The sequence below is a fragment of the Apus apus genome, chromosome 8 (assembly GCF_020740795.1).
Source record: "Apus apus isolate bApuApu2 chromosome 8, bApuApu2.pri.cur, whole genome shotgun sequence".
NCBI lineage: Eukaryota > Metazoa > Chordata > Aves > Apodiformes > Apodidae > Apus > Apus apus.
Window position 1 is genome coordinate 13,290,366 of NC_067289.1, and position 25,093 is coordinate 13,315,458.

General features: G+C 37.4%; 1 protein-coding gene across 3 annotated transcripts in view; it reads left to right on the top strand.

The window, feature by feature from the left end:
• The window catches only part of AGTR1 (angiotensin II receptor type 1), a 29,489-nt gene extending 16,889 nt beyond the window's left edge, over positions 1-12,600 (top strand). For 2 of the 3 annotated variants that reach the window (XM_051626642.1, XM_051626643.1), the window contains one exon: positions 1,329-9,577. In XM_051626642.1, the coding sequence (XP_051482602.1) occupies positions 1,382-2,461 (1,080 nt within the window). In that variant the 5' untranslated portion in view covers positions 1,329-1,381 and the 3' untranslated portion in view covers positions 2,462-9,577. Of the gene's footprint in view, positions 1-1,328; positions 9,578-12,474 lie in introns of those variants that run through there. The other variant, XR_007890222.1, reaches the window with a different exon arrangement.
• Positions 12,601-25,093: the final 12,493 nt, after the last annotated feature.

A 25,093-nucleotide genomic window follows, 5' to 3' on the forward strand; every position in this document is an offset into this window, starting at 1 on the left:
CAACCACCTCCATAACAACGCAGCCCATATTTCTATAACAACAGGTGTCTTTTCTTTCTGAATGCATCTCTACTGCCCAGAGTCTTAGGGTGTGCATCTATATAAGTGTGACTTACATTTATAAGGGTTTTATTTTCTTCCTAAAGCAAATACTTTTTACTTAATCTGTGTCTCAGGCAACTCCATTTGGGTTTGGCTGACAGCTGTCAGGATCCTGCAGGCAGCAATGAACACCACTCTGCAATAATAACAATCAATATTTTCATGTTTTCTTTTTAAAAATCTCCACTATTTTTTGAAGACTACCTATTTGTAGACTTTAGAAACTTAGTATCAGAGTCACTTAGAGCTGTCAGAATCATCAATATGGAAGTCATTCTTGCAGAACACACAAGCCCTGGCAAACCAAACAGTTGTCCGGTAAGGGAGATTTCATACCCTTTCCATACACTTAACACAATCCAGAAATATTGTTCATTCATTAAGACTACAACTTCAAATCTTGTATACATAAATTTTGTCACTAGCTGAAAAGGTAATCTGAATTGCAGTTCCCTCTTTCACCCCTGTTAAACTTCCTAGAGTTAACATGTAACAAATAAATATTTTCTTTTCCTCCTTAGCAGTTAAATACTATAGTTCCAAGCCAGATGGAGAGCTAAATAACTTCTGAATATTTAAAGTATTTATAGTACAACTGAACACTAGATTGTGTGAGTGTCTCTATCTTTCTCTGTGATGCAAAAGCTGTACTAAAAAATTAAGCTTAATATATAGGAAAACAATTGTAGTGATTCACAGAGATCAAAATGAGTACCTAATCTGAAGTCACTTATTTCCTTAATGCAGTACATTTTGTATTTACAGAATGAATGGGTATTCAGAGCGCTCAGGTGTAGCTTCTGACACATCTGAATAACTTCGCTTAGAAGATATATCACCTATTTATGCAAAAAAATAACCTCAAAGCTCCCTGAATTTATAGTAATCTGCTATTCTGAGTCTCTATTTATTACATATTTAAGCTAACCAGTTGTAGTTTAAGTTGGAATCTTGCTAACTGAAAGAAGTTTGTTAGATTTCATACATGTTTTAAAAAATTTAACAATGTCCAGCCAACTCCTAACATTCTTACCTCTGCTTTATTCTGCGAACACATTACCTATTAAAATCGAAATTGCTTGAAAAAAACACTTAGAGACGGCTTATTTTTAAATTCAAAGGCACTGACACATTTTGTTAGACACAAAAACTGGACATTTCATTGCAACCTTTTTATATTAAATATGTGTCATGAATAATATTTTCTTCCTCTTTTTCCCTCCTAGGTGTGAACATCGTATTTTCTCCCTGAAGGCAGGTTACAGCTGAAGACATCAAGATGATTCCAAATTACTCTACTGAAGAAACCGTTAAAAGAATCCATGTCGACTGTCCTGTTTCAGGAAGGCACAGTTACATCTACATTATGGTTCCAACTGTTTACAGCATCATCTTTATTATAGGCATATTTGGGAACAGCCTGGTTGTTATTGTCATTTACTGCTACATGAAATTAAAAACGGTAGCCAGCATCTTTCTTCTAAACCTGGCATTGGCCGACTTGTGTTTTTTAATAACTCTGCCGCTCTGGGCTGCCTACACGGCCATGGAGTACCAGTGGCCTTTTGGCAACTGTCTCTGTAAGTTAGCCTCAGCGGGGATAAGTTTCAACCTGTATGCCAGCGTGTTCCTCCTCACGTGCCTCAGTATCGACCGCTACCTGGCCATAGTACACCCGGTCAAGTCCCGAATCCGACGTACCACCTTTGTTGCCAGAATAACTTGCATTGCCATCTGGCTGCTGGCCGGCGTGGCCAGCTTGCCCGTCATCATTCACCGTAACATATTCTTTGCCGAGAACCTGAACATGACCGTCTGTGGGTTTCGGTATGACAACAACAACACAACGCTGCGGGTCGGGTTAGGCTTATCCAAAAATCTGCTAGGCTTTTTCATTCCTTTTCTGATCATATTAACAAGCTACACCTTAATTTGGAAGACCCTGAAGAAAGCATATCAAATTCAAAAAAATAAGACCAGAAATGATGATATTTTTAAGATGATTGTGGCAATAGTATTTTTCTTCTTCTTTTCCTGGATTCCTCATCAAGTGTTCACTTTTCTGGATGTGTTAATCCAATTACATGTAATAACAGACTGCAAAATCACTGATATTGTGGATACAGCTATGCCCTTCACCATTTGCATTGCTTACTTTAACAACTGTTTAAATCCCTTTTTCTATGTTTTTTTTGGAAAAAACTTTAAAAAATACTTTCTTCAGCTAATAAAATACATTCCACCAAATGTCAGCACACATCCAAGCCTAACAACAAAAATGAGTGCCCTTTCATATCGGCCACCAGAAAACATACGCATGCCCACTAAAAAGACTGCTGGGTCTTTCGACACCGAATGATGTGTTTTGCAATATACTGTTTTTGAACAACCTTGTGAATGAAGCAGCAAGAATGACAAAGCTCATCTACAGTCCTGGACATCACAGCTTACTGCTCATAACAGAAACATTAGATCACCTCAGAGAAATCATACTGTAAAGTTTTAGCAGTGACCTTTCATTTTATGTGGTGAAGAGGACTGCTTGGTTTCCATTTTGTGTCTCTTTACTGAAAGCAACATAAATGGTGGACAGGCACGCCAGAGTTCCTGTCAGCATCCTGCCCTTTACTCAAAACTACAAATGAAGGGTAGAGAAAACTGAAGTTAGAAGTTCACAGATCTTTCTAAAGGAAAATCTTGTATAAGTGACAGTAATTAAGAGGGACTTGTTTTGCACATACATGAGCTACTATAAATTTTGTTCAAGGACTCCATGGAGTTACACTTCTTGTTTCATTGGGTTTTTTTAATGACAGAAGTGTGATATAATAATATTTACAATATACTTTCAAATCTTTGCTATATGTTGAGGCCCCATTTTAAATTCAAATGGAATTTAAGGTCCTTGAAAAGATCTCATTCTGATTTATGCTACTATTTTACATATTTAAATGGCATTTTTTCCATGATAATATAGGTAATAAAATGCAGATTAATTTAGTAAGTATAGAATAAATATATTTTTAGATTTATATCCCTAGTCACAGATTTCAAACTTCGTTTCATAATTCTACATTTATATCCCAGTGTGGTTTTTTATAGTAGTTTAAAAAAAGCATATATGTACACACACACACAACAATGGGGTTCACTCAACCCTTCCTTATGCTGTGCCACACTGACTTGGAAGAACATTACTTATGGAGTGGGTTGGCTCCATACTCTATGTGACTAAAATTCTGTATTTGAATACATGAGTTCTGGGACAGAGGTAATCAGAAAACTTCAAACTACTTTTGTATAGTAACCCGTGTACTCAGTGGGAGACATGGCCAACTAAGCAAAGCCACTAAACTTCAAATTCCTAGACATTTAATAAACTCACATTCTGATATGCAAAAATGTGACAATGCTTATTTTACAGTTTAAATAATAATGCTTTTAGTCACATCACAAAACATCCAAGACCAAACTTTAGTCTTAGCTTTTACAGAATTATTCTCTGTTTATATAAAAACTAATCCTAGAGTATTTGTTCCCTGTAGAATATTTTTTTATGTGTATGAAACAAATTCAAATTTATACTAGCATAAATTGGAACAGAAGTCTGGCCCAAACTCCATACAATTGAGACAAGAAGGCAATAAGCACTGTGGGAAGTTTCAACTAATGATAACCTCATATGTCCTTTTTACCTCAAATGATGAACTCCAGAAAATACTTATTATTGATTCATACTCATCTATTGTCTTCAAAGACAGATGAGTTCATAAACACTTTTTGACATGGAAGAAAAATTCCAAAACTTTACACGTATCATGTAGACAAATGCATGACTAACGAGAATTTGCAGTATTTATAATCTTCAGAATCATCCATCTAATGTGGCTTTGTCTCAGGTAACAAATGGTTGGATTATCTATATTTTCTTAATACCAGTCTCTTGCATGTACACAAATAATATCTTAAATTATTTTTTACTTTAGGAAAACTCAAATGAGTTATTTCTCTATTTTAATACTTTTTTTAAGAAAAAAAATGGGACTACAACCAGATATGGGAATCTTGTGCCTGCTCTTTCATTCACTTGTTTTAAGGCAAGTTTCTTTAATTTTTTTTCCTTTGTTCTTACAGCTGCAAAATGGGAATCATCTCTACTTAAATACGTTACAAGGCACTGTGAGGACTGACTAAAACTTCCAAAGCTGTATGTTAAAAAAGCATGTTATTTCATTAGAGGTTTAAGTTAATTTATCTGCAAACTAGTAACTCAAAATTTGAAACCTTAATGTGTCATTTAGACAGAGATGATTCCTATTATACAGAATGCTTTATACTGAGTTTATATCTAACCTTAAAAATGAATATGGCAATAGTCCCATGCATCATGAATAGCCCCCAGAACGGTGCCCCTGCCTCAGCACTCCATAAGCTGGTGAAGTACCAACAGAGGTTGCTGCTTATCTGTATGGTATTTTGTTCACGTACATATGTCACAGGCTGAGCAGCATCGAGAGCCACCCCTGGCAGAAGCAGCTAAGTCTCGTGCATAATTCAGTGTGCTGTGCTTGCCACCTGCTGGATGCACCCACAAAGTTGTTTTTCATCTCAAAAGTCGTTATACGGAGAGACAGCAGTATTTCCCTGCCTCCTGATGGATCTGGAGATCCTTACCTGTGGAGAAGCTCCGGTAGAAATGAAGTAGAACCTCGGCCATCAGGAGGCAGTTAACTTCTTTGACAGGGGGCAAGCAAGCATTTCCTCATCATCTGCTGATCCCTTTGGTCACTGAAATCCAGTATCCCCAGTGACCACGATTAGTAGCTCATTTGCAAAACACTGATTGCATTACTACAAGAGCCAACCAAAGGAGAAGAAATGTGCATATGTATAAAAATAAAAATCCAAGAGTATTTGCACAAGTGATAACTAAGTATTTAGCTGAAAGGACTCATTTATCACCAAGAAAAAAAGAAGCAGAATCAGTAACGACCATGAATGATAAAAATTACTATTACAGTTGAAAACAGAAGAGAAGCCATTGGTTAGTGATTTTGATAATTTCATGTCAGATCCTGCAAATTTAAGAGCCTAAGTGTCCCAGTCTGCTGGTGCCACCTGTGCCTACCTGCGTCATGGGAAAAAGGATTTGGCTGGGTTGATGCAGGAAAGGCAGGAAAGGATTGCAGCTGCTTTCTTGCTTGAAGGCAAGAGTGACATTGAATTGATAGGTAGAGAAAGTGGAGGGCAAAGCTGCCGTTAAATAATGCTGGGGAATTTTTGTTCTCCTAAGGGGTAGGAAAAAAAAAAAAGAAAAAAAAAGAAAAAAGAAAAAAAACCACGCAGGTGGCAAATCAATAGATACCGAAAAGTATCCAGAGATAAAACTCTAACTGGGCAGCAGCAGAGATCAAACTCTTCGAGAGTACAGAGTTCCCGTGGACAGCAGTTGAGGCATCCCCACAACCCCCAGCTGACAGCTAACTGCAGAGTCCCCATTTCCCTCAACACAGCCAAAACACTTCTGTCACACATCTAGCTGCAACAAATGCAGCCGCTGAGAAACATGTTCTTGCTGAGCCATACACTCCCCTGCCCAACTACTTGTTGAAAGTACTGCACTGGAGACCTGTGCACGGGTTGTGCAGAGCAGCAGTGTGACTGAGTGCAGGACTTGGCTGCTGTTTTGGAGTCTTGGCCGTGTGGTCCCTACTGAGGTGCAGGCAGGTAGGAGATGGCCAGAGTATCCTTTGACGCAAGAACCCAGTCCTTGACAAGAAAGGAGGTGAACTTAAGATTGGGCTCTGTATGACTTCACCACCAGGAACTCCAGGTTGAGCCATCTTAATATCAAAATAAGAACTAGCTATGTGTATTTAACAACAAGCTCCCTCTATCTTAAGGAACACAAAGTTAATTAAGATGCAGAAGTATGGATACTTATTTTTAAAACAACAACAGAGTACTTTTCATTCTCAGGATGACCAAAGTAAAATACTTGACAAACTTTTAGGCTGTGCCTATAATCTCCTGCTGTGAGGAACTCAAACCAGCACTAACGAGGACAGCATATAGCCATCCCTAAATACAGGGATCACTACTCCTAATTTATCACAAATATATTCTGTTGGCTTGTTTGAATGAATACTTCCTGCTGGCAGAATAATTACTAAATCACATTATGCATGACATGCACATTCATAATATTTATTTCTATTTATTGTGTGATAGTACTTTCTATGACCTGTGTTTCAAGCTCTGCTCTCTACTTGCTTTCCCATCCTAAATTATACTATATAATCTATGCTGGCTAGCCTAAATTCCAACAAAATTATTACAGATACAATAGAGATTAAATCGGCTTCTCAGTTGAACAATTTCCTCATGTTTACATTGTTAACTAATTGTTCCAGAGTAAGTACAAGGCCAAAAGTCCTTTACTTTACCAGAACTACTATTTAGGTGATGGCTTTCTTCACCTACTTGAAATTGTAACAGCAGCAGAGAATATAGTAGGATTCCCAGGTTTGGTTTAGTTTTGCTTGCATGGTGTCAGCAATGATCTATCTTCCTGACCTCCTTTTAACGTATAATGAAGTGCAGGTATTCCCAGGGAAAAGTATCCAATGGAAAAGAGAAACAAATCCTTGGGAGGGGGCAGAAGAAGGCCTAAAGCAAGAACTTGTTGATTTTGGAAATACTTACTGTTAAATGTAAATACTTAATTTTATTTTGTAACAGATTAAAAAAAAATTAAAATCTAAGAATAAATATTTCATATAAGTAGTAAAAACTTCCAGAAAGTTTTGAGAGGGTCTTTTAAGTTCCTTAATAACATCTAGCTCAGTTTGGAACCTATCAAACCATTTTTACCCTGCTCACAAGGTCAGGGTCTCCAGCTCTGCTCTCCTACATCACGTTACAGGCTTGGCCAGACCATCATCCCACTAGATTGTGTAAAGTGATGAGGTTGTCCTATCAATCATCAAGTCCATTTCAACAGTGACCTCACTACCAAGGCTGAAGTAACAAATCCTCAATGTTAATGTCAGAGCTGTCAAGCTCATTGTCACTGGCGAGTTCTGCTTGACACTCAAGAAATAGGTACAGACCACATTTGAGAATAGCTTTGTGTGATCTTTTTAGTGGGCTAGTGCCATGGTCTGCAGCTTTAAAAGTACTTGGTAAATTAAGTAACAAGGACCAGATACTATTTGCTTTTAAAGATTTTTGTGAAGTTGTGAAGTGGTGGGTGTTAATGTTTTCTGTTTCAGTAAAAATAGGTTTAAGTTGTAGAACGTCCTGCTATCGTATAAGAACTTTTATTGGCTGAAGTATTACTAACAACATACATGCCATCAACTGATGTTTTTGTGAAAGCCATCTCCACTGCTGTATTAATCCACCCAAGGCAAAGAGATATTTCTGTATTATTGTAAGTACCACACTTATCAGTATATCTGTAGCTATATAACTTAGACAATATCATCCTTACCAAAGTATTTCCATTTAATGCTGCAATATTTTATACTGCCATTCCTCATTCCTTTTAATCCAAAGTCTAACCCAGGTCCCCCTAAACTCAAAATGAACAGGCTATGTCTACTATGCCTACAATTCACACTGAAAAGGACTCCTGGTCACCTCCAGAATCACAGATAGAACAGCAGATCAGCAATTCACTTGTCCTTCCCAGAACTGGCTATTCTAAAAAAATTTCCTTGAGTAGACACTTAACAAATTGCTATTTTTTCTATATGCAAGTTAGACTTTAAAGCAGAATTTAGGCTTAAATTTTACAAACTAAATTATATTTTAGGGACAGATTTAGGCAGAGTATTGTGTCAAACACAGGACCACATTGCATTATGAGCAATGGCCCTGAGAAGCACAGGCTGCCTGTAGTCAAGTGTTCAATGTAAATACATCCACTTATTTGGAATCAGCATTGGTGCTTCTAAGCAGACCAACATTGTACAGTGGCTTTAGTGGAAACAGAATCAGGTTCCAAACATAATAAGAGAGGATTGGTGCTTTTTCTTTCTCCTTTTTCTTTTCATTTGTTTTTTTGTTGTTGTTTTGGTTTATTGTTTTTTTTTTCTCCAAAGAAGTGGTAGCATGGATCACATATTTCCATTTGGAATCTGTACAAAAATAAAATTTACTTGAACTTTGCATATCCCTAGTAAACCCCACTTCCTAGTCTGTTCTGTAGCATCACACACTGGAAAAAAAGTGAAAATCAGTTAAAGGCTGGGCTTATGAAATTTGATATAGTTTATCTACTTATTTTCTATGTATTTGAATTATTCCACAGCTTTATATATTGTCAGTGCTGTGAGGCTACAATCAAGCACAGGCCCTGGTGCAGGAGATGCATACACAGAAAGACAAAATCCCTTGGAGATTTACAGCCTAATTAAAGGGTGAAAAATTGTTTTAAAAGGTGGAAAGCAAAAACTGTTGCTGAACAAATACGAAATTGTGAAGGTATTTCACCCAGATACTATATTTAAAACAAACAAAAAACCAAAACAATTTTATTTTTATTTTTTTAAAACCAAAGTGGGCCAAAACCACTTCTGTAAGAGTAGAAAATTCTGGAAGGTTTTATTATGTGAGGAACAACCCTGCACATACACAGACTTTGCAGCATCTCCAACTAATATTCTTAAGCAAATGTAAATGACAATTTTAATGAAATTGAATGAATAGCCAGAAATGTTTTAGTCAGTGGATGTGCATAAGATATTAGCAGTTGATTTGACACTTTTTTCCACAATTTTTTATTAGTTTCTGTAGCTTTTTTAGGCTTTCATAAGGATTCAGCCCTGTAAAAACCCTCTAAGCATGATAAAAATTAGAGGACCCAAAGCCCTCTCCCTGTGTAAGATCACCATAAAGTGAGGGAATATGTAGGATGCAGGATACCTTTTAAAGACAGGTCCCTAATGTACAGATGTAATTTCACCTACTACAGATTTGTTAATGTTGAACCTGGGTTTTGTGATATGGTTATTCGAGATAGAAATGTAAAGCAGCATGCAGGGAGGCATACTTTACATTATATACTAGACTGTACTATGCAGTGTATACATGTTAAATCCATTCTGTTTAGAATTCTCTGTTCATCTGTAATTTTTACATGAGTAGACAGTAGATACGCACTGCTTTCAGAAAAAAAAAAATACCACATCTTAGAGAGATTTCTGTCTACCATGACTGTGCAAAAAAAGTAATCATTTTTCACAGAAGCATCTACGTCAGACTGATTGTATTTTTGAAATACTGAAAACATTAAACAATCCCAAATAACTTTAAGTGTTGGTTTAACTTAATCTTCACATAATACGGTTAGAGTGTTTCTTCCAGGTTTTTTTCTCATCAAACTTACAAGTAGCTCCCAACGCATGTGGTAAAACAGAGTCTGACAAGAACACTGGAACCTAAGTGAAACTGTACATTATGTACTGTGACCCATAAATACGTGTTGGATTTAAACATGGAACTGAACTATGATACTGCCAAGACACTAGAAAACTAAACATTTAAAAAAACATCTAAAAACAGAGGAGGGTCACAAAGTTGATCAAAGGGCTGGAGCACCTCTCCTAGGAGGACAGGCTGAAGGAACTGGGGTTGTTCAGCCTGGAGAAGAGAAGGCTCAGAGGAGACATTATAGCACCTTCCAGTACCTGAAGGGGCTGCATGAAAGCTGGAGAGGGACTTTTTACAAGGGCAGGGAGTGAAAGGACAGGGGGTAAAGGCTTTAAATGGGAAGAGGGGAGATTTACATTAGCTACTAGGAAGAAATTCTTTACTGAGGGTGGTGAGACACTGGCACAGGTTGCCCAGGGAAATTGTGGACATCCCATCCCTAGAAGTGTTCAAGGCCAGGTTAGATGGGGCTCTGAGCAACCCTGTCTAGTGGGAGCGGGGTTGGAACTAGATGATCTTTAAGGCCTCTTCTAACCCAAACCATTCTATGGTTCTATGATAATCCAGTTTTGATCTCTTCCCTTCAGCCCTAAAGAAAGCTGCAAACTTTACACTTCACTGCTTATCTTGGAGCTGCTTGAAGGCTAAATTTTCTGCCAAATTAAAGTATTTTGACATGACTCCATGATAACACATGCCTTTATCTCTCCTGCAATATAATTTGATTGATGGTCTGTCTCTGTCACATAAGAAGCTGATCAACACTGCAAAGCTCCATAATTTCCAGCTACAAGCACATCATCACCCCTGACATTCAAACTTGCACAGAATATTAGTGTGTTCTGCACATATTTATAAAATCCAGTTTCACTTACTGCAAATAAAGTTTACTCCTCTGGCCAAATAGAGCCATGGAGGCAATGACATCCTCAGGTAAAAAAAACCAACAAACTGTAGACAGGGACATCTCTAAATTTCACCTACAATGAAATACCTGCAGTATTGAATTCACAAATATTACATAATACTGACTGCCATCCTGTAAGTACCATACACGTGCCACTGGTTTGTTTTTATTTGGCTTTGCAGGTATTTAACTTCTGGTTTTGCTACTATATATTCTTCTCCTAACCCACAAAGTATTTAATGCATAGCTGTTAAATACACTGTAACAGTGAAGAAAGACACATGGGCAGTACTAAGGATGTGCTCCATAACTGTTAATCCCACATTGTTTTTAAATGTGTGTTTTCACAGAAAATAAAGGATTCTTGGACTTCCTCTATATGCTTTAAATTTGGGAAATGTTTGATTTCACAAAAAGCATAGTGCAGTTCTCTCAGGAGGTCTCTACAAAATTTGAAAACAAATATTATTATGCAAAAGTTTTCACCACAATTTAAATATTATTCTTAAATTTAAACTAGATTCCTGGTCTATTATTCATTCTGCTGACTGTGCATTTCACCAGATTTTGCTGGCAGTCATTTCAGTATTCCTTTCTCCTTCAGAGGCCCTCTGAAGTAACAGAAAGTTACAGGAAGTAAAATTTTTAAACAGAGGGGGAAAAAAAATTTAAAATATACAGAACAAGATACACTTGAAGACAGGTCAATGCAGATATGATTCCTAAAGCTGCATTACACACTCTTACTTTCATTACATTCAAAGTGAGTAGATTTGAAACCAAGAGTCTACCTAAAAGGCAGAAGTTCTCTTAAGGCTTGACATCAGCTCAGGCTGTTTGAAAGGTATAAATTTTCAGGCATTAAAGGAATTAAAGTTGCGAACATGCATTTAAGTATGCTTTAAACCCAGTAACATTTCATATTTAATCTTTCAAATTCCAGCTTGCAATAGCAAGCATTGTCATTGATCTAGAGAAGTCAAGTCAAAGCAATTCTGCAAACACTGGCCATAAACTTCTCACAGCTGTTCCTGTGAGCAAACACTGCAGGCTAAATATCACTCCTAAGATTTCTGCAGTGAAATCTGTTTTGTTCCCATCTAAAATGGTGTTGCTGTATAGACAAGATTACAATTGCTAGCCTGTTAAATAAGACTTTGCATTTTCTAAGATTACGGGAAAAAAAGAAAAATATGCCATCACCTGCAATGCATATTACTGAAGAGCTTTAAGAATATGGGAAGTGGCACTGATAAAAGACATCCATCAAACAAGCACTAACACTTGTCGAATCCTGTTCACAGTGACTGGAATTTTACTGTTGATTTGAATGCAAAGACAACATTCAGTTCTAAAATGTCTCACATGCTACCATTAATTTTGGAAATGGAGAAAAAACAGAATCTGAATAATAATTTCATCTCCTCTTGTACAGAGGTGAAAATATAGCTTGCAACCATAAGAAAACTACTTGCATCACCATGGCATATACACTGTGCCATCAGCAAAGTGGCTCAACACAGAACAGATTAAGTCAAAATAATGGAACTGAGCAACATTTGATCCATCTGCTTGGAAATATTGTTTTATAGACAGACGAGACAATCTAGAAAATAGAAAAAAAATAAATACTTTATTTCCTTAAGTTATCAGGCAGCTTTGTAGCCATCTTTGGTTGTTCTTTTTTAGTGCACAGTACTTCTTTGTCGTGTATATTAATCAGTAATTTAACCTGATGTTATTCTGCTTCACTATCAGAGATTTTGAAGTAATTTACATTAAAACCATATACAATGTTGCTTAGTAACAGAGATAGTGGGATAAAGCCATAAATCGGGAGGAGGAAGATGAGGCAGGAGGAAACCAGAGCAGCATAAAAACTTTTATTGACACTTAAGCGTATTTTTCCCTGATTGAAGCAGAATTCATGAAACAATTACAATGCCGTGCCAAAGGCTGGTAATGACTAGCACCTAAGAACTACTGTTATTTTCTGACAGTTTAAAAGCTGGTTTTGTTTATTTCAGGAATGGAAACATCAAATCTTCTTTCGACCATCCGAAACAGAAGACAGATTAGCACCAGCTAATTATCTATGGCAGCATGTGACTGGAAATCCCACTGTAGAACAGAAGACTTATACGATAATTTATAACTGTAACTAATTCTTGTTACCCAATCAGAAGTTCTAAAGTAATAATATATACTTCAGTACCCAGTACTTACTTTATGCTGCACAACAGTGGAAAATACACAAGACAGTTATAGGGAAGGAATTATTGGAGAAAGAAAATTATGAAATAATTTTAAGAAATTTACTCAGAAATATTGACAGAAAGTTAATTGTTATAAAAAGAAAAATCAGTATTCAAATAAATGGAAGTCTACATCATGTCTTTTGAGAACTTTAGCAATATTTGTACCATGAGGTAAACAAAAATACCCCTTTCTCATAGTAGCTAAAATTTCTTTCTACTCAGTCATAGAATGTAAAATGTTTCTTTGTTTTAAAGGTCATACAAGGAGGTTTGCATAGAACAGAGAACTTTTACAGTTTTTCATAGCAGGGACCCAAGCAAGGCCCTTGTCTTGGTATTCTCTAACGTTAATTAAAACTTGGCTTTGATTTACTCACGTTATTTCAGTAAAATTTGAAAGGTTCAGTCCTAACCCTACCGTTTAAAAAAAAAGCTCAAAGCTTTAGACAGACAACAGCTTACTCCAAACACCACTTCAGAGCCCATCATCAGTATGTAACCGTAAAGCAAGGTAACAGTGCAGCAGTCCCCATCCCAATCAACCACCCCGATACATCTGTCCAACAGGTGTGTATTGCAGGCCACTTTCTCTGCCCAGGAGAGGTGACCACCTTCTTCCTGTCCTTATGCCACCAATTTCTAGAAGAAGCAGGGTTTGCCTGTTCCAACTGAGACCACAGAGTTGTGTGGAGTTGATGAGAGAACGTCAAGGGAGCAGAGAGCTATGTGATTTCTCTGCCCTCTTCCAACTCATGTGTACCCCCATTTCACCTGCTTTGTCATTGACCTCCTTGTTCTGCCTAATCTTGAAATTTTGTGAGGACAAGAGAGACAAGTCCGTGCATTTGCTATGTAAATTCATCTGTGTATTTATGATGCTGGATAAACAACAATACAATTACCTGACATTTAGTTAAGAAACTCAGGAACAAGACAGTATGTATTTGAGCTATTAGAAAACTATATATATATAAAAAGATAATTTCTTATTACTCAGAAATATCTGAGCTTATCTCTGAACCTACCCAGTCATAACTCTGAAGTCCCAAGATGAACCTTCAAAGATTTCTCTTTATAAAGATCCCACCCACGGTTTATATATCCATTTTGATAGATAACATTTTTTAAACCTTTTCTGTCATTTTAGGAATAGGAAAGACAGAAGGGCCAAAACCACTTCTCTACAGGAATTGTCATATACTAACTGAAACAAACCTTTAGAAGCAAGGACAAAAAGTACAGCATGCACAGAAATACAAATTATTAGACAAGCACTAAGATTAGACTCAGGCTAACCCTGCTTCTGTTTATACATTTAGCTAGAATACATTTACTCTCAAGCAATTGTTTAAAGACTGAAAAAAACATAATATAATCTTTTGACCATAGCCCTTTCAAATAGCTATTTAGCTAAGTACATCACACCCATCAACATAGTATCAAGTATATCCTCAGTTGCAACAAATTTCATTTAAAGTTCAATTGACAAATTGTTAAATATTCCCCAGTTTGCCAAATTTCCCAAGAAATACAAATCTCCATTAAAAAATGCTGCTGTGAAAGGCAATTCACTGCAAAGTTAGATACACAAATAAAAATAAATCAAGCTAAGACATCACCACATGCAATTTCCTGCGGGAGAATACCCCTTAGGATTTCCTGAGCTGGGAAAAAAACACTAAGAGACAATCTAATCTGTGAATCAGTGTTCAAATCCAAACATAAGCACTTTATATACCAGAAAAATCACTTTTATCCTCTCTAAAACTTTTTTTAAAAAAAATGTAAGCACTGTTATTTATCAGCTCCCTAGTGAAAAATATTTGTGGCTTTCTTTTAAAAAAATGATGAAGCAAAACAGCTGCTGCAGTGCAGAGAGCACAGCAAAACAAGGAGCAGTTGTTTGCTTGCTCTCCAGTGTGCCATCCACATCACTTGCAATCATGCAAGACCTCATTACGCCGTGTGCTGAGCCACTATGCAGCCCTTCTGCCTTGGGAGCTGCACACGTGCAACTGAGATCAGGAGTTGGCCACATACATTCTTTCCCAGTCCAACAAGCATAATGGTCATGATCTAAATTCTTACAGATGCACGGACAAACCTGGCCACAGTGTAACTGCTGTCAGAGCTCACGTTCCCTGCCCCGGACACGGCTCAGACAGCACGTTTGTGCTCCCATCAAGACACCGACCAGTAAAACATGAAAAGAGACTGTTCACGTATCAGCTAGCATAAAGGACAAGGAGCTCTTCCTAATTCTGTCATGTCAAAGCCAACAAAACCACCATCTTACCTCAGAAAGCAGCACCATCCTCTCACCGCCAGGAGATCCGCGGCCAGCGTGGCGTCACTTCTGAGGCCTGGCGCAGGCCCCAGCCGCAGGAGGAGGCAGCTAGGCCAGCCTTTTGCTCCCCCAGCACCAACGCTGGGTTCTCCACCCAGGAAAGCCCTCAGGCTGAACAGGGTGCTCCACTAGGGAGGAGAGAGGCCTGGGTGCTCTGCTCTCCTAAAGGGCTCCTCACCAGGCGGGCACCTGATGAGCCTTAATGACCCTGACGAGCAGCACCTGGGGCCCCTCCCCTCCCTCCGCTCTCCACAGCCCTGATCCAGCCCTTCTCCACACCCCGGGTGGACAATGCCAGACTGTGTCTGACCCTGCTGCACCTTCCCATGCAATTCCAAAAGAAAGAAAGCTGAGAGGTTTTAAATTAGTCTGGTAGTGGTCTCTGGGGCTGAGAGCTGGCTGTACCAGGGACTGGGATATTCAAGTTTTCCACACAAGCTTGCCTAGTGCTAGTGCTGCATCCTCCGTAAATCACACTTCAGAATTCATTCTGAGGGAGAGCTTTGATTAGGATTGCCCAAATAATTTCAGTCATGTTTTAGCATCTAACTGCTTTTTAAGACTCAGTCTCACCTGGGGGCAAGTCTGAGTTCAGTTAGAGATCTAAGGTGATTTAAGAGAAAACAAAGGTTTCTTCCAAACCTAGAGAGTCCACCTGAAAGAAACCAGGCAGGGAAGAAATGCACAGTATGGTCTGGTTTGGTCTAGTGATAAAAGTTCTCCACAGGCAAGTCTAATGGGATATTTACAGCCCTGTACTTGTAGCTACGCTCCTTTAACATTTGCTTCTTGGCTCCTTAGACTAGAAACCAGACTTGGTTTCCATGTTTCAAAGTTCAACCAATTTTATGTATTCCTAAAGCTTTTATAATTTTTGCAACACCTAGGAGGGGGAATTTTGGCACCTGTAGTACTGGAATATTTTAAGAACAGCTAGTTCAGACAGCTACCAGGAATGACATGGTTATCCACCTTTGGGTTAAAGTGATGGACTAGCTAACTTGCAAGAAATTTTCTATGGGTTTCAAGGCTACTTCTGAAGCAGAGGGCAAACAGATGGGATAATTCACTTGTTAGACATCAGCTTCAGATTTCTCAGCTCTTGCTGCAGTTCATGACAGTGGGTAAACTCACTGCTGCTCATTAGAAATAGTGTTGGCCTTGTGCTAATGTCACAGTTAACAAAACTGGCAGCATTAATTTATAGCAGACAAATACAGCTTGTGATAAGCTTGGAATAATTAGAAAAGGCCTTGGCAGAGCTTCAGAACAATTGAGATGTGTTTTGGCTTCTTGTCCTCTGGGATGGTATTCCTCTAATATGCATTCTTTCACAGGAAATCATTAAAATTTATACTCTTTAACTACCTTTGACTCTCAAAACTTGCAGTCTCTCCCACTTTACAAATTCTGATAACAAGATATACAGTTCAAAGATGGCTGGAAAGACTGTTTTGCTGTTATTTGTATGTTCTGAAGGAGGCTTGAGTCACGGTGACTTACACCTATGATGAACTGTTGGTATTGTGAACACGTTCATCAGTTTCCCCGCAGAGCTTGTAAAACTTTGGAAACCTTGATGATGGAGACAGGCAGAAAGTATAAAATTCTTCAAACCTTATGGATTTGCAATGAAGAAAATTCTTAGATTACAAAACTTGTGAGTTATTTGACCCTCCATGTAAAATATAACTCCCCTCTCTCCTCCAGCCTCAAAAATCCGGTCTAGCTGGTGAACAAATCAGAAACTACTTCTTTAAGGATCCATACCAAAGATAAAATAAACAATTTGAAATAATTTACTTCTGAACAATACAGAAACAAGACTTTTGAGGACCAAAAAAAGTAAATAAAAGTTTTTGCTTCTGTTATACAGAGAACTTTACTTTTTCTTTTCCAAAAACAAATTTTTCTTTTTTCTCAGCACTGGGCTACTTCATATCAACATGATTACATTTTTCCTAAAAAGGCATAAACCTTAAACAGCTATTTTATTAATGTGCAATTTGGGACAAATAGGGGGAAAAAAGGCAAATAAGTACCTGAAATAGTATTACTGCAACTTAGAAAAATCAACTTGTAACACTGTATAGTCTCCTGGAATGATGTGCAAAGTGCTCCATACAGTTGCATCCTTGTGACTGCATGTGATTGTGGCCTAAGTCAGCACTTCTCAAAATGGAGTTCCTAAGAAGCAGACTGTTTCCTCCAAGTTTCCAGATGCTAAACTGCATTAGAGTAAGTATAATATACATTATACCCTTTTTCCATGTAAGTAATTGCTGCTGTAATGCTAGAGAATTACAAAAGGTCAGCACAATTTCTGAATGGGCAGAAACAGACTACACAAGGAAATCTTTCTCTAACCACGTGGCCTAGGCCAAAAGCAAGCTTAAGAAGTCCACGTGCAAGACTACTTGAAACACAGAGGGGTTTTTTAAATTTTTATTTTAATGCTTTGTGCTTGTCAGGTTGTTTATAGTTTGTCTGCATTCTTCCAGCATCCTAGCCTTCTGGCTGACTGCAGTTCCTCAGGGCAGAGCATATTATAAAAATGGTATAAATCAAAAATCCTTGTAGATTACCCTGTGGGGAAAAAAAAAAAAAAAGTAAAGAAACATAATGGTCTTTACTGCCTAAATCTCAATTACAGAAAAATAACATCAGTGAGATAATTACTATTTTCAGAATTATTCCTCTCAATAATTGTTTTTTGAAATCCCACAAAAAGCTTTCAGAGTGCATCTTAAACTTTGAAGCAGTCAAGTACATGTATGTTTATTCTCTCTCTTTAAGGAAGCTGTACAGTATCTGACAGCTACAGGCATCGTGAATTATGTGAAACTTGTAGGATTATAACAGCAATGAACTCAAAACAGTATGTGTCTTGATAGAGTTAAATACAAAATAAGAATGCAATGTCACCAGTTAAATTGATTGTGGTGTTTTTGTCTCCTTCTCAGGCCAAGCATGCAGTGCTTTTGACAACAAACAAACAACACAGTTAGAAAAATATATATATATTTCCTTTAGTGTTGAAAAGTGTAGATTTCCTGTGTTTTACTGTTTACAGTTCCTTCAAACTACTTGGAGGGAAAAAAAATTCAAAACAAAGTCTTAATCAAAGAGATAGGAGGTAGGACATGGTTAAATGGATTAGACAACCTCTGAAATGCAGACTTTCATTAGGATCATGTGTATTGCTACACACACTATCACCAAACCTTCAGTAGAGAAATACTTCTGTAGATAGGAATGAATCAGAAGCAGGGTTAACAGATGACAGCATGTTCTTTAACAGAGAGAGTAATTGCAGAGATTATAACACCCTTTCTCAGTACCTTGAACAGTGAGTCCACCAGCATATCTGCTGCTTCATGGCTATTTTTGCTAGAACTGTATCTAGAAAGAGTGTGACCTCCTAGTGTCACTGGCCCAGCCTTTACAATACATCAAGGAAGATGTTTTGCCCAAAGCACAAGTCCATCCTCCAAAGCAACTTCTACCCTTCCTTTGTCAATTTTCCAACAACAGCTGCTAGTTATCTGTCATATTAATATGCTTTCAATATACTGTGCTTGAAGCAGCTGGACCAACTTGAAACCAATTTGAAAAACATGTTTATAGGGAAAGGCAAAGGAAATGACCTGTAACATTGTAGACACAATATGTTCCACATGAGAGCTCCATCAGTTGAGTTTTTACCAACTCAGTTGTTTTATTGTCATTCAAGGTCTCCAGTTTTTGCTGTGCTGCTGTTAGTTGGTCTGGGGTGCTTCTGACTTACAATCTGTCTTCCCAATATTTTCTGTTGTTCTTTAGTCCCAGAGAAGAGGCAGCAGTAAAAGAGCCATTTAAGTGAATGGCTCCACCACACATTCATGTGCTGAGTGGCACAACTAAATCAGGATTTACTTACCTAGTAGAAGTGTGAGAAGAATGAACAAGCAGGTATTTCCTTTGTATTGTGGCTATGAAGAGACAAGAATGAGCATCAAAGAGTAACTGCTACAAAATGGTTAAAAATAAATGTTATTTTCTTCCAAGCAGCTTCTCTGTAAAATGTGACAAATCTTTGTAACAAAGTGATCCACCTCCCATCAGTGAAATAAAACAGCTAGTTGGAAAGATGACAGTTTTAACTATTTTGGATGTTAAGGTCACATCTTAGAACGTAATGAAGGGCAAAGCTAATGAAAATACCATTCTCTAACCTTTCATTCTGCATAAAATTCTCAACTTGAACTAGAATTATTTTCAGCAAGCCAAACTAGTCACTTCTATTTCATGAACTCTGAGGCTGAGAATGTAAACCTGAAAGAAAATAACCAAGCCCACAAACATTTTTCCTTGAAGTACTAAATTTTTTTTTCACATTTCATAAAAAAATAGGTACAAGCCTTTAAATAGGTATTTGATAAAGGAAGTACTGCAGGCCCATTGCTCTCACTTAGTAGTGGTAATATTGAACATTTTGGTGGTTTTGCATTTAAATTCTCAAAAGCCTAAACCAAACATTTACAGGGAATTTCATTCATGTGTCCATGAGATTTTAAAATGGAAGTTATGAAGTGACCAGTGGCATTTTGAAGTAATGAGCTATACCAACTGTCAGCTAACTAGAGAAAAGATTAAAGTACAAGACTGCCTAAATCACTCAGTCTTACATGTTCTTTATCAGCTGATCAAGATGCTGTTGCTCTGCAGAAACACACTTGTTTCAGTTGTGGTCAAAACCAAGCTGATCATAAGCTTCTAGTGCAATGCCACCACAGGAAAGACATCACAAGGCTACAATGTGTGACATGAAGTGCTGTCAGGAGCTAGGAAAGCAATGACGCTATTAAGTAAATTTTCTAGTGGTTCCTCCTCTGAAATGCTAGTTTGGTTAGTCACAGAAGCAACAGCTGAGACTCAACAGCACAGAGCTAGACAGTGACAAATGGAGTGCTCGCCTGTCTTACAAAAACAAAACAAAACAAGGCAGTTTGTTTAATCCATCAAATGCTTTGGTTTGTTTAGTCTAGCAAAATAAAATCTAAGATGAGATATGTTTTTTCCTCATAAATACATCAGAGAGAGGAGAAAGAAGCTCTTCTAAAGCTAAGGGATAATGCTGGTTCATGAATAATTGAGCATCAGCTTATTATGGACAAATTAGGGTTATAAATTAAAAACCAGCTTCCAACCCTCAAAATAGTAATGATCAGAAACAGTTTAACCAACAGGAGCAGTGGGAGCAGAAGGCTAAACAGACCTAAGGTGGCACTTGATACATTTGTGAATGGGATAATATGCTCCACTTATTGATGCAGAGTATTTATATGGGTTTGGAAATGTCACCATCCCAACAGACCCCTATAAACACTACCAGGATAAACATAGCAACTCACCCTGAAGACATGTGAAAGCTTTCCATCTGTAAAAAGTCTTAGGAAGTCTGTAAATCCACTCCTCCACCGCAGAACCAATGAAACCTGATCAGAATTTTAATTCAAAATGGAAATCAGAGAAGAGCAGTAGAATAAGGACAAGCAGATTTTTTTCCTTAGGCCTTTCAGTAGTGCTGTTAGACCTCTCACCTACAAATTATACTGCCACTGAGTTCATAACAGCCCTTGCCTGTATATCACAGGAACTGTAAATCTTAAATATAAATAAGTTTTAAAATTAAAATCAAAATATTTTATGTTCCATTAATAAATTATTTTCATGTGTTATTTAATAAAAGTGTGATGAATGTCTCTAACAAATTGAACTCTGCACTTCCAAGTTGGAATAAAACATTAACTGCAACTAATTAAAAAAAGACCTGTTATTTAATCTTAAATATGCCCATATTTAGCATAACTTGAAGTGCTTATTCTGGGATTGCATAAACCTCTCAAGGATACTTTTCATGCCTGCTAAACATAAGAATGGGCTGTCTCTCTCATATAATGTACACCCCATTGGCTTGCATGAGTGATCTTCATGGATCACTCACAAAGAACAGAGCTTTCTATTAGCATGTCCTGAAGCATCAATCCAAAGACCTTAAAATGGTCAAAGGGAAAGGGGAAAGTTTCTTCATCTCAAGGGTACTGGGATGTGACTGACAACCTTACTGGATTTTACTTCTATTACTTTGCCCTGACAAAACCTCTGAGTTCAAGCTCCAGAAGCATTTTATTCAGTGAGGAGAAGGTACTGAACATCACCAGAAGTTCTTATTTTCCTGGAGTGAATAACAACTACTAGTTTCTTCAAACATGTGAGAATTTCCAGCAATTTACCTAATTCAGAAAATAGGCTGGTACAAAAGCAGCATAAAAGAAGCAAACATCTAATTAAAAACCTATATATATTTTGTGTCAGAAACAAGCAAAATACTAAACTTCAAATTCCCCAAACCTTTAGAAGCACTCTATTGAACAGTAGCAAAACCCAGCTAATGACAGCAGGGAAAGAACTTCACCTTTCCCTATGAAACATTTCAAGGTAGGAATAATATGAGTTTTTATGGAAAAAATAATAATATACAAGAGATCTAATATACTGTATGTTTATGTACTTTAGTATTACTTTATCGTCTACCTGGCCAGGCTCTTGGACCAGACCTCCTGATAACATTTGCACTGAACCAGCAGCTGAGCTGCTGCACTGCATGGCTGGAGTCAGTCACAGAACATCATGGGTGTGAAATACTGGCTGCAGAATAAAGCATAGAGCTTTTGATACCTTCTCCACGATTTCCATGAAGCACTACAGCATTTCCACAGCAAAAGACATCTTTTTTTAGAAAACATTTTCAATAATTTACAGAAGATGTAAGTATTTCAGGTAGCTGTGATGTTTCAGGAGTCAAGGAATCTACGTATGGTCTCTCTCTACTCCTTCACTCATTTCCAACAGATCTGATTTCAGGATTGGAGGCAGAATTGCAGAGAAATAAAAATAAGAAGCGGAGATAAATTAGTGGCAAAAAAGCCTCTGTCTAGAAATGGACATGCATGGTCCCAGTGTTTTAAATACCTGTGATACAAACTAGTCCTACAAACTCTCTAATTATGTTGGTGAAGTAACATTGTTTCAGTTATGCTCTAGCGGGCAAAGCAAAACAATTGAATTTAAACATCCAGACTTGCATGGGTGTAATACAGCAGATTTTGAACACTGAATTTGAAGCATCTATCTTATCTCTGATGCCTAAACATTTACATGTATACAGACAAAAATATTTCCCAAAAATGTTGTTGGTTTATGTTCTGCAGCTTGCTTCTTTTTCGCTTTGTCACAGTCCTTCTCGTAAAAGTTTAACAGAGATGTGTCCCTGTTTATTAATACAGACAAATCTACAGATAAATTAATGAAAGCAAGATTCGATTATAGCTACATGATGAAATTGTTTGCTCTCTATTTTCCTCTGTTCCATGAAGCCTACTGTTTACTGAAAAATATCAAACTATTAATCTCTTAAGAAGTCCAGTTTTATCTTTAGTTGATGACTTCCTTCTGTGAATAGAAGGAACTTTTCACCTAGACAAAAATCCATACCTCAATCAGATTTGGTTCCACACACTTCACAAGCATGAATTTGATTTATTGTAATTTTTACCCTGTGATATCTCACAAATAGCTAAAATAGCTGCTGAAATCAGGTTTGAACTTTGTTTACTTAATATGTTCAAGAGGAACAAAGATTGCCAAGATTAATTCATTCAGCTTAATTTGCTACCCCCTACTCATATAATGAGTCAGCTCTCACTATGGTTTTTGTAATTAGTGTTTTAATAATGCCATCCAAATATAGATTACTAGTCCAATTATTGCCTCGGGAAAAGTTTTATGAATACTTGTGATCAACTAAGAACCATGAGCCTTTTGAAAGGGAACATATTGTTACATGAACAAACTGATTTTCAGAATACTTGATTTATTTAATCTCTTTATCCTATTGGTTTGGTGTTTTTACACAATTATTTGATGTTTTTTCCTTTCTACAATATGACATACGAAATCTAACTTCAAACTCTGGTAGAAAGTAAGAAGGGAACTAATTTCAATGATGTTTTCATGTATATGTTTTGTTGGGGAGGAAGCTAGAGAATTAGCTGAAGTTCTATTTGATAATAGTGGAGTTCTGCTTTCTTCTACAGCTTGTGAATTTGGGTTACTTTAATGAACGTGAACTGAGAAAGTTTATTAAATTCTAAATGGTCTTGTTTTCCTGAAAGGGTAGAAATCCCTGACTTTTGCCCAGCTATAATGGCAGCTGATACAACCTGCCTCTCCGCAAAGGGCACCACACTTCAGAATCATCCAGAGCTGAAGGTAACTATCCAAGCACTAAGTTACAAATTTTATCAAGTCTACACATGAAAAACAAGCTACACAGGAGAAAAAGAAAGTTCATTGTTTACATAATCCATGAAGGTAAATACGTACAAAAAGCAAAAAAGGACAGTAAATTACACAGCAATCTGTACAAAGAAATTTCAGTTAGGCCTAAGCACAGAATCAAGCTGCTCAATCCACTCTCTTCCTTGAACATTTCTTGCTGAGACTTTTTTATGCATCCTGGACTCTCCCATTTTCTATCATCTGTCTTTACTCCCACTCATGGTGACCCTGCTGTGCTGCGTTAACTCCAATATAGCATCACTATCTGGATCATATTTAGCTGGATGAAGTGGAGATTCATCTGACTGTCTAAATCCTTCTGTTAAAACTGGAGGTGGATGGTTGGACACTGACAGCCTGATTTAGCTCCAGCCCCTGCAGAGCCCACAATGGGAACTAGGGGAATACTGAGAAAGATAATGTGCTAACAACCTGTATTAGATATCCTGGAGAGGCCTCAACCATGGGCAGATACTTGTGTGTCTCATTAGAGAATAATTCTAGCACTGCCTCAACAACAGCTGGTTTTGGCATTGCTGGAAACATTATATAGCTGTAAATGTTGTGCTGATCTACACCAGAAGAGAAATGCCTATGCCCATCAGATACTGCAAAAAGATGAGAGATGAAAGTGTCACTCTCTTCTATTAGTAAGACTACTGCATGTCTAGGTGCTAGGATACTTTTTTAGATTATGAACTTTACACTCTAGGCATGATTTCTCACTAAATATCAGATGCTGATCTCAGTGCTTTAAAAACTGTAATGGGAAGGCCCTTATGCTTTTTTGTATCTTTAAGCAGTCACTGAGTCCTGCCAAGGCCCTGCCAGCCTTACAGGTTTCAGGGAATAGGCTTGAGTATTAAAACTTTCCACACTCTTGTATGTGACAGAAAGCTTATTCCAAGGACAAGCTAATTAAACAGAAGATGTCCATAGCCAATGGGTGAGGTCAGTCTGTTTCATTGCTTCATTAAATAGCCTTTTCCTCTTTGGCATTCAACAGTTTCTTGGTGCTTGGTTCCTGGGAATTCTGGCACTGAAAATACCTTTATCACTGCTTCTGTTTCAGTAAATTTCACAGTTTTTTCAAGCAAATAAGAATCTGAATGCATATGGTTTGGTTTATACAACATCTTCTAGCTAGGGGTATAAAATACTTACTAAACACGAAGCAATCTGTGCACTTATCATATAATGAAGCTGCAATACACTCAGTCTTAATCCCAACAACTATAGTTCAATGATAAAAATATGATACCTATTTCACAGGACATAGCTTGGCAAAAATCCACCAGCCCTACAAGAGAACAGTTACAGGTTTTGCTGTTTCTCACCTGATGAGTCAATAGCAGAAGTAGAAACACATTCCAAAGTCATGAGAGCTACCTTTTTTTGCTCCATACCCTAGATCTCATCACTCCCGTTTTTCTTTCTTCTTATCCAGTTCCTTTTCACATTAAATTTCATCTGTGAATGTGGAAAAAAAAAATAAAAAGAAGACACACCTAGTCACCAAAACAGTAGGATATGAGCATGTCCCAGGGCACTAAAGAATCAAAAGACACAATAATACTAATATATCAATACAGAGAAGGTACCAAGAAAGTTTGGAAGTGGATTTGGCTAGTGGATTCTGCTGATCCTGGCCTCTTCAAA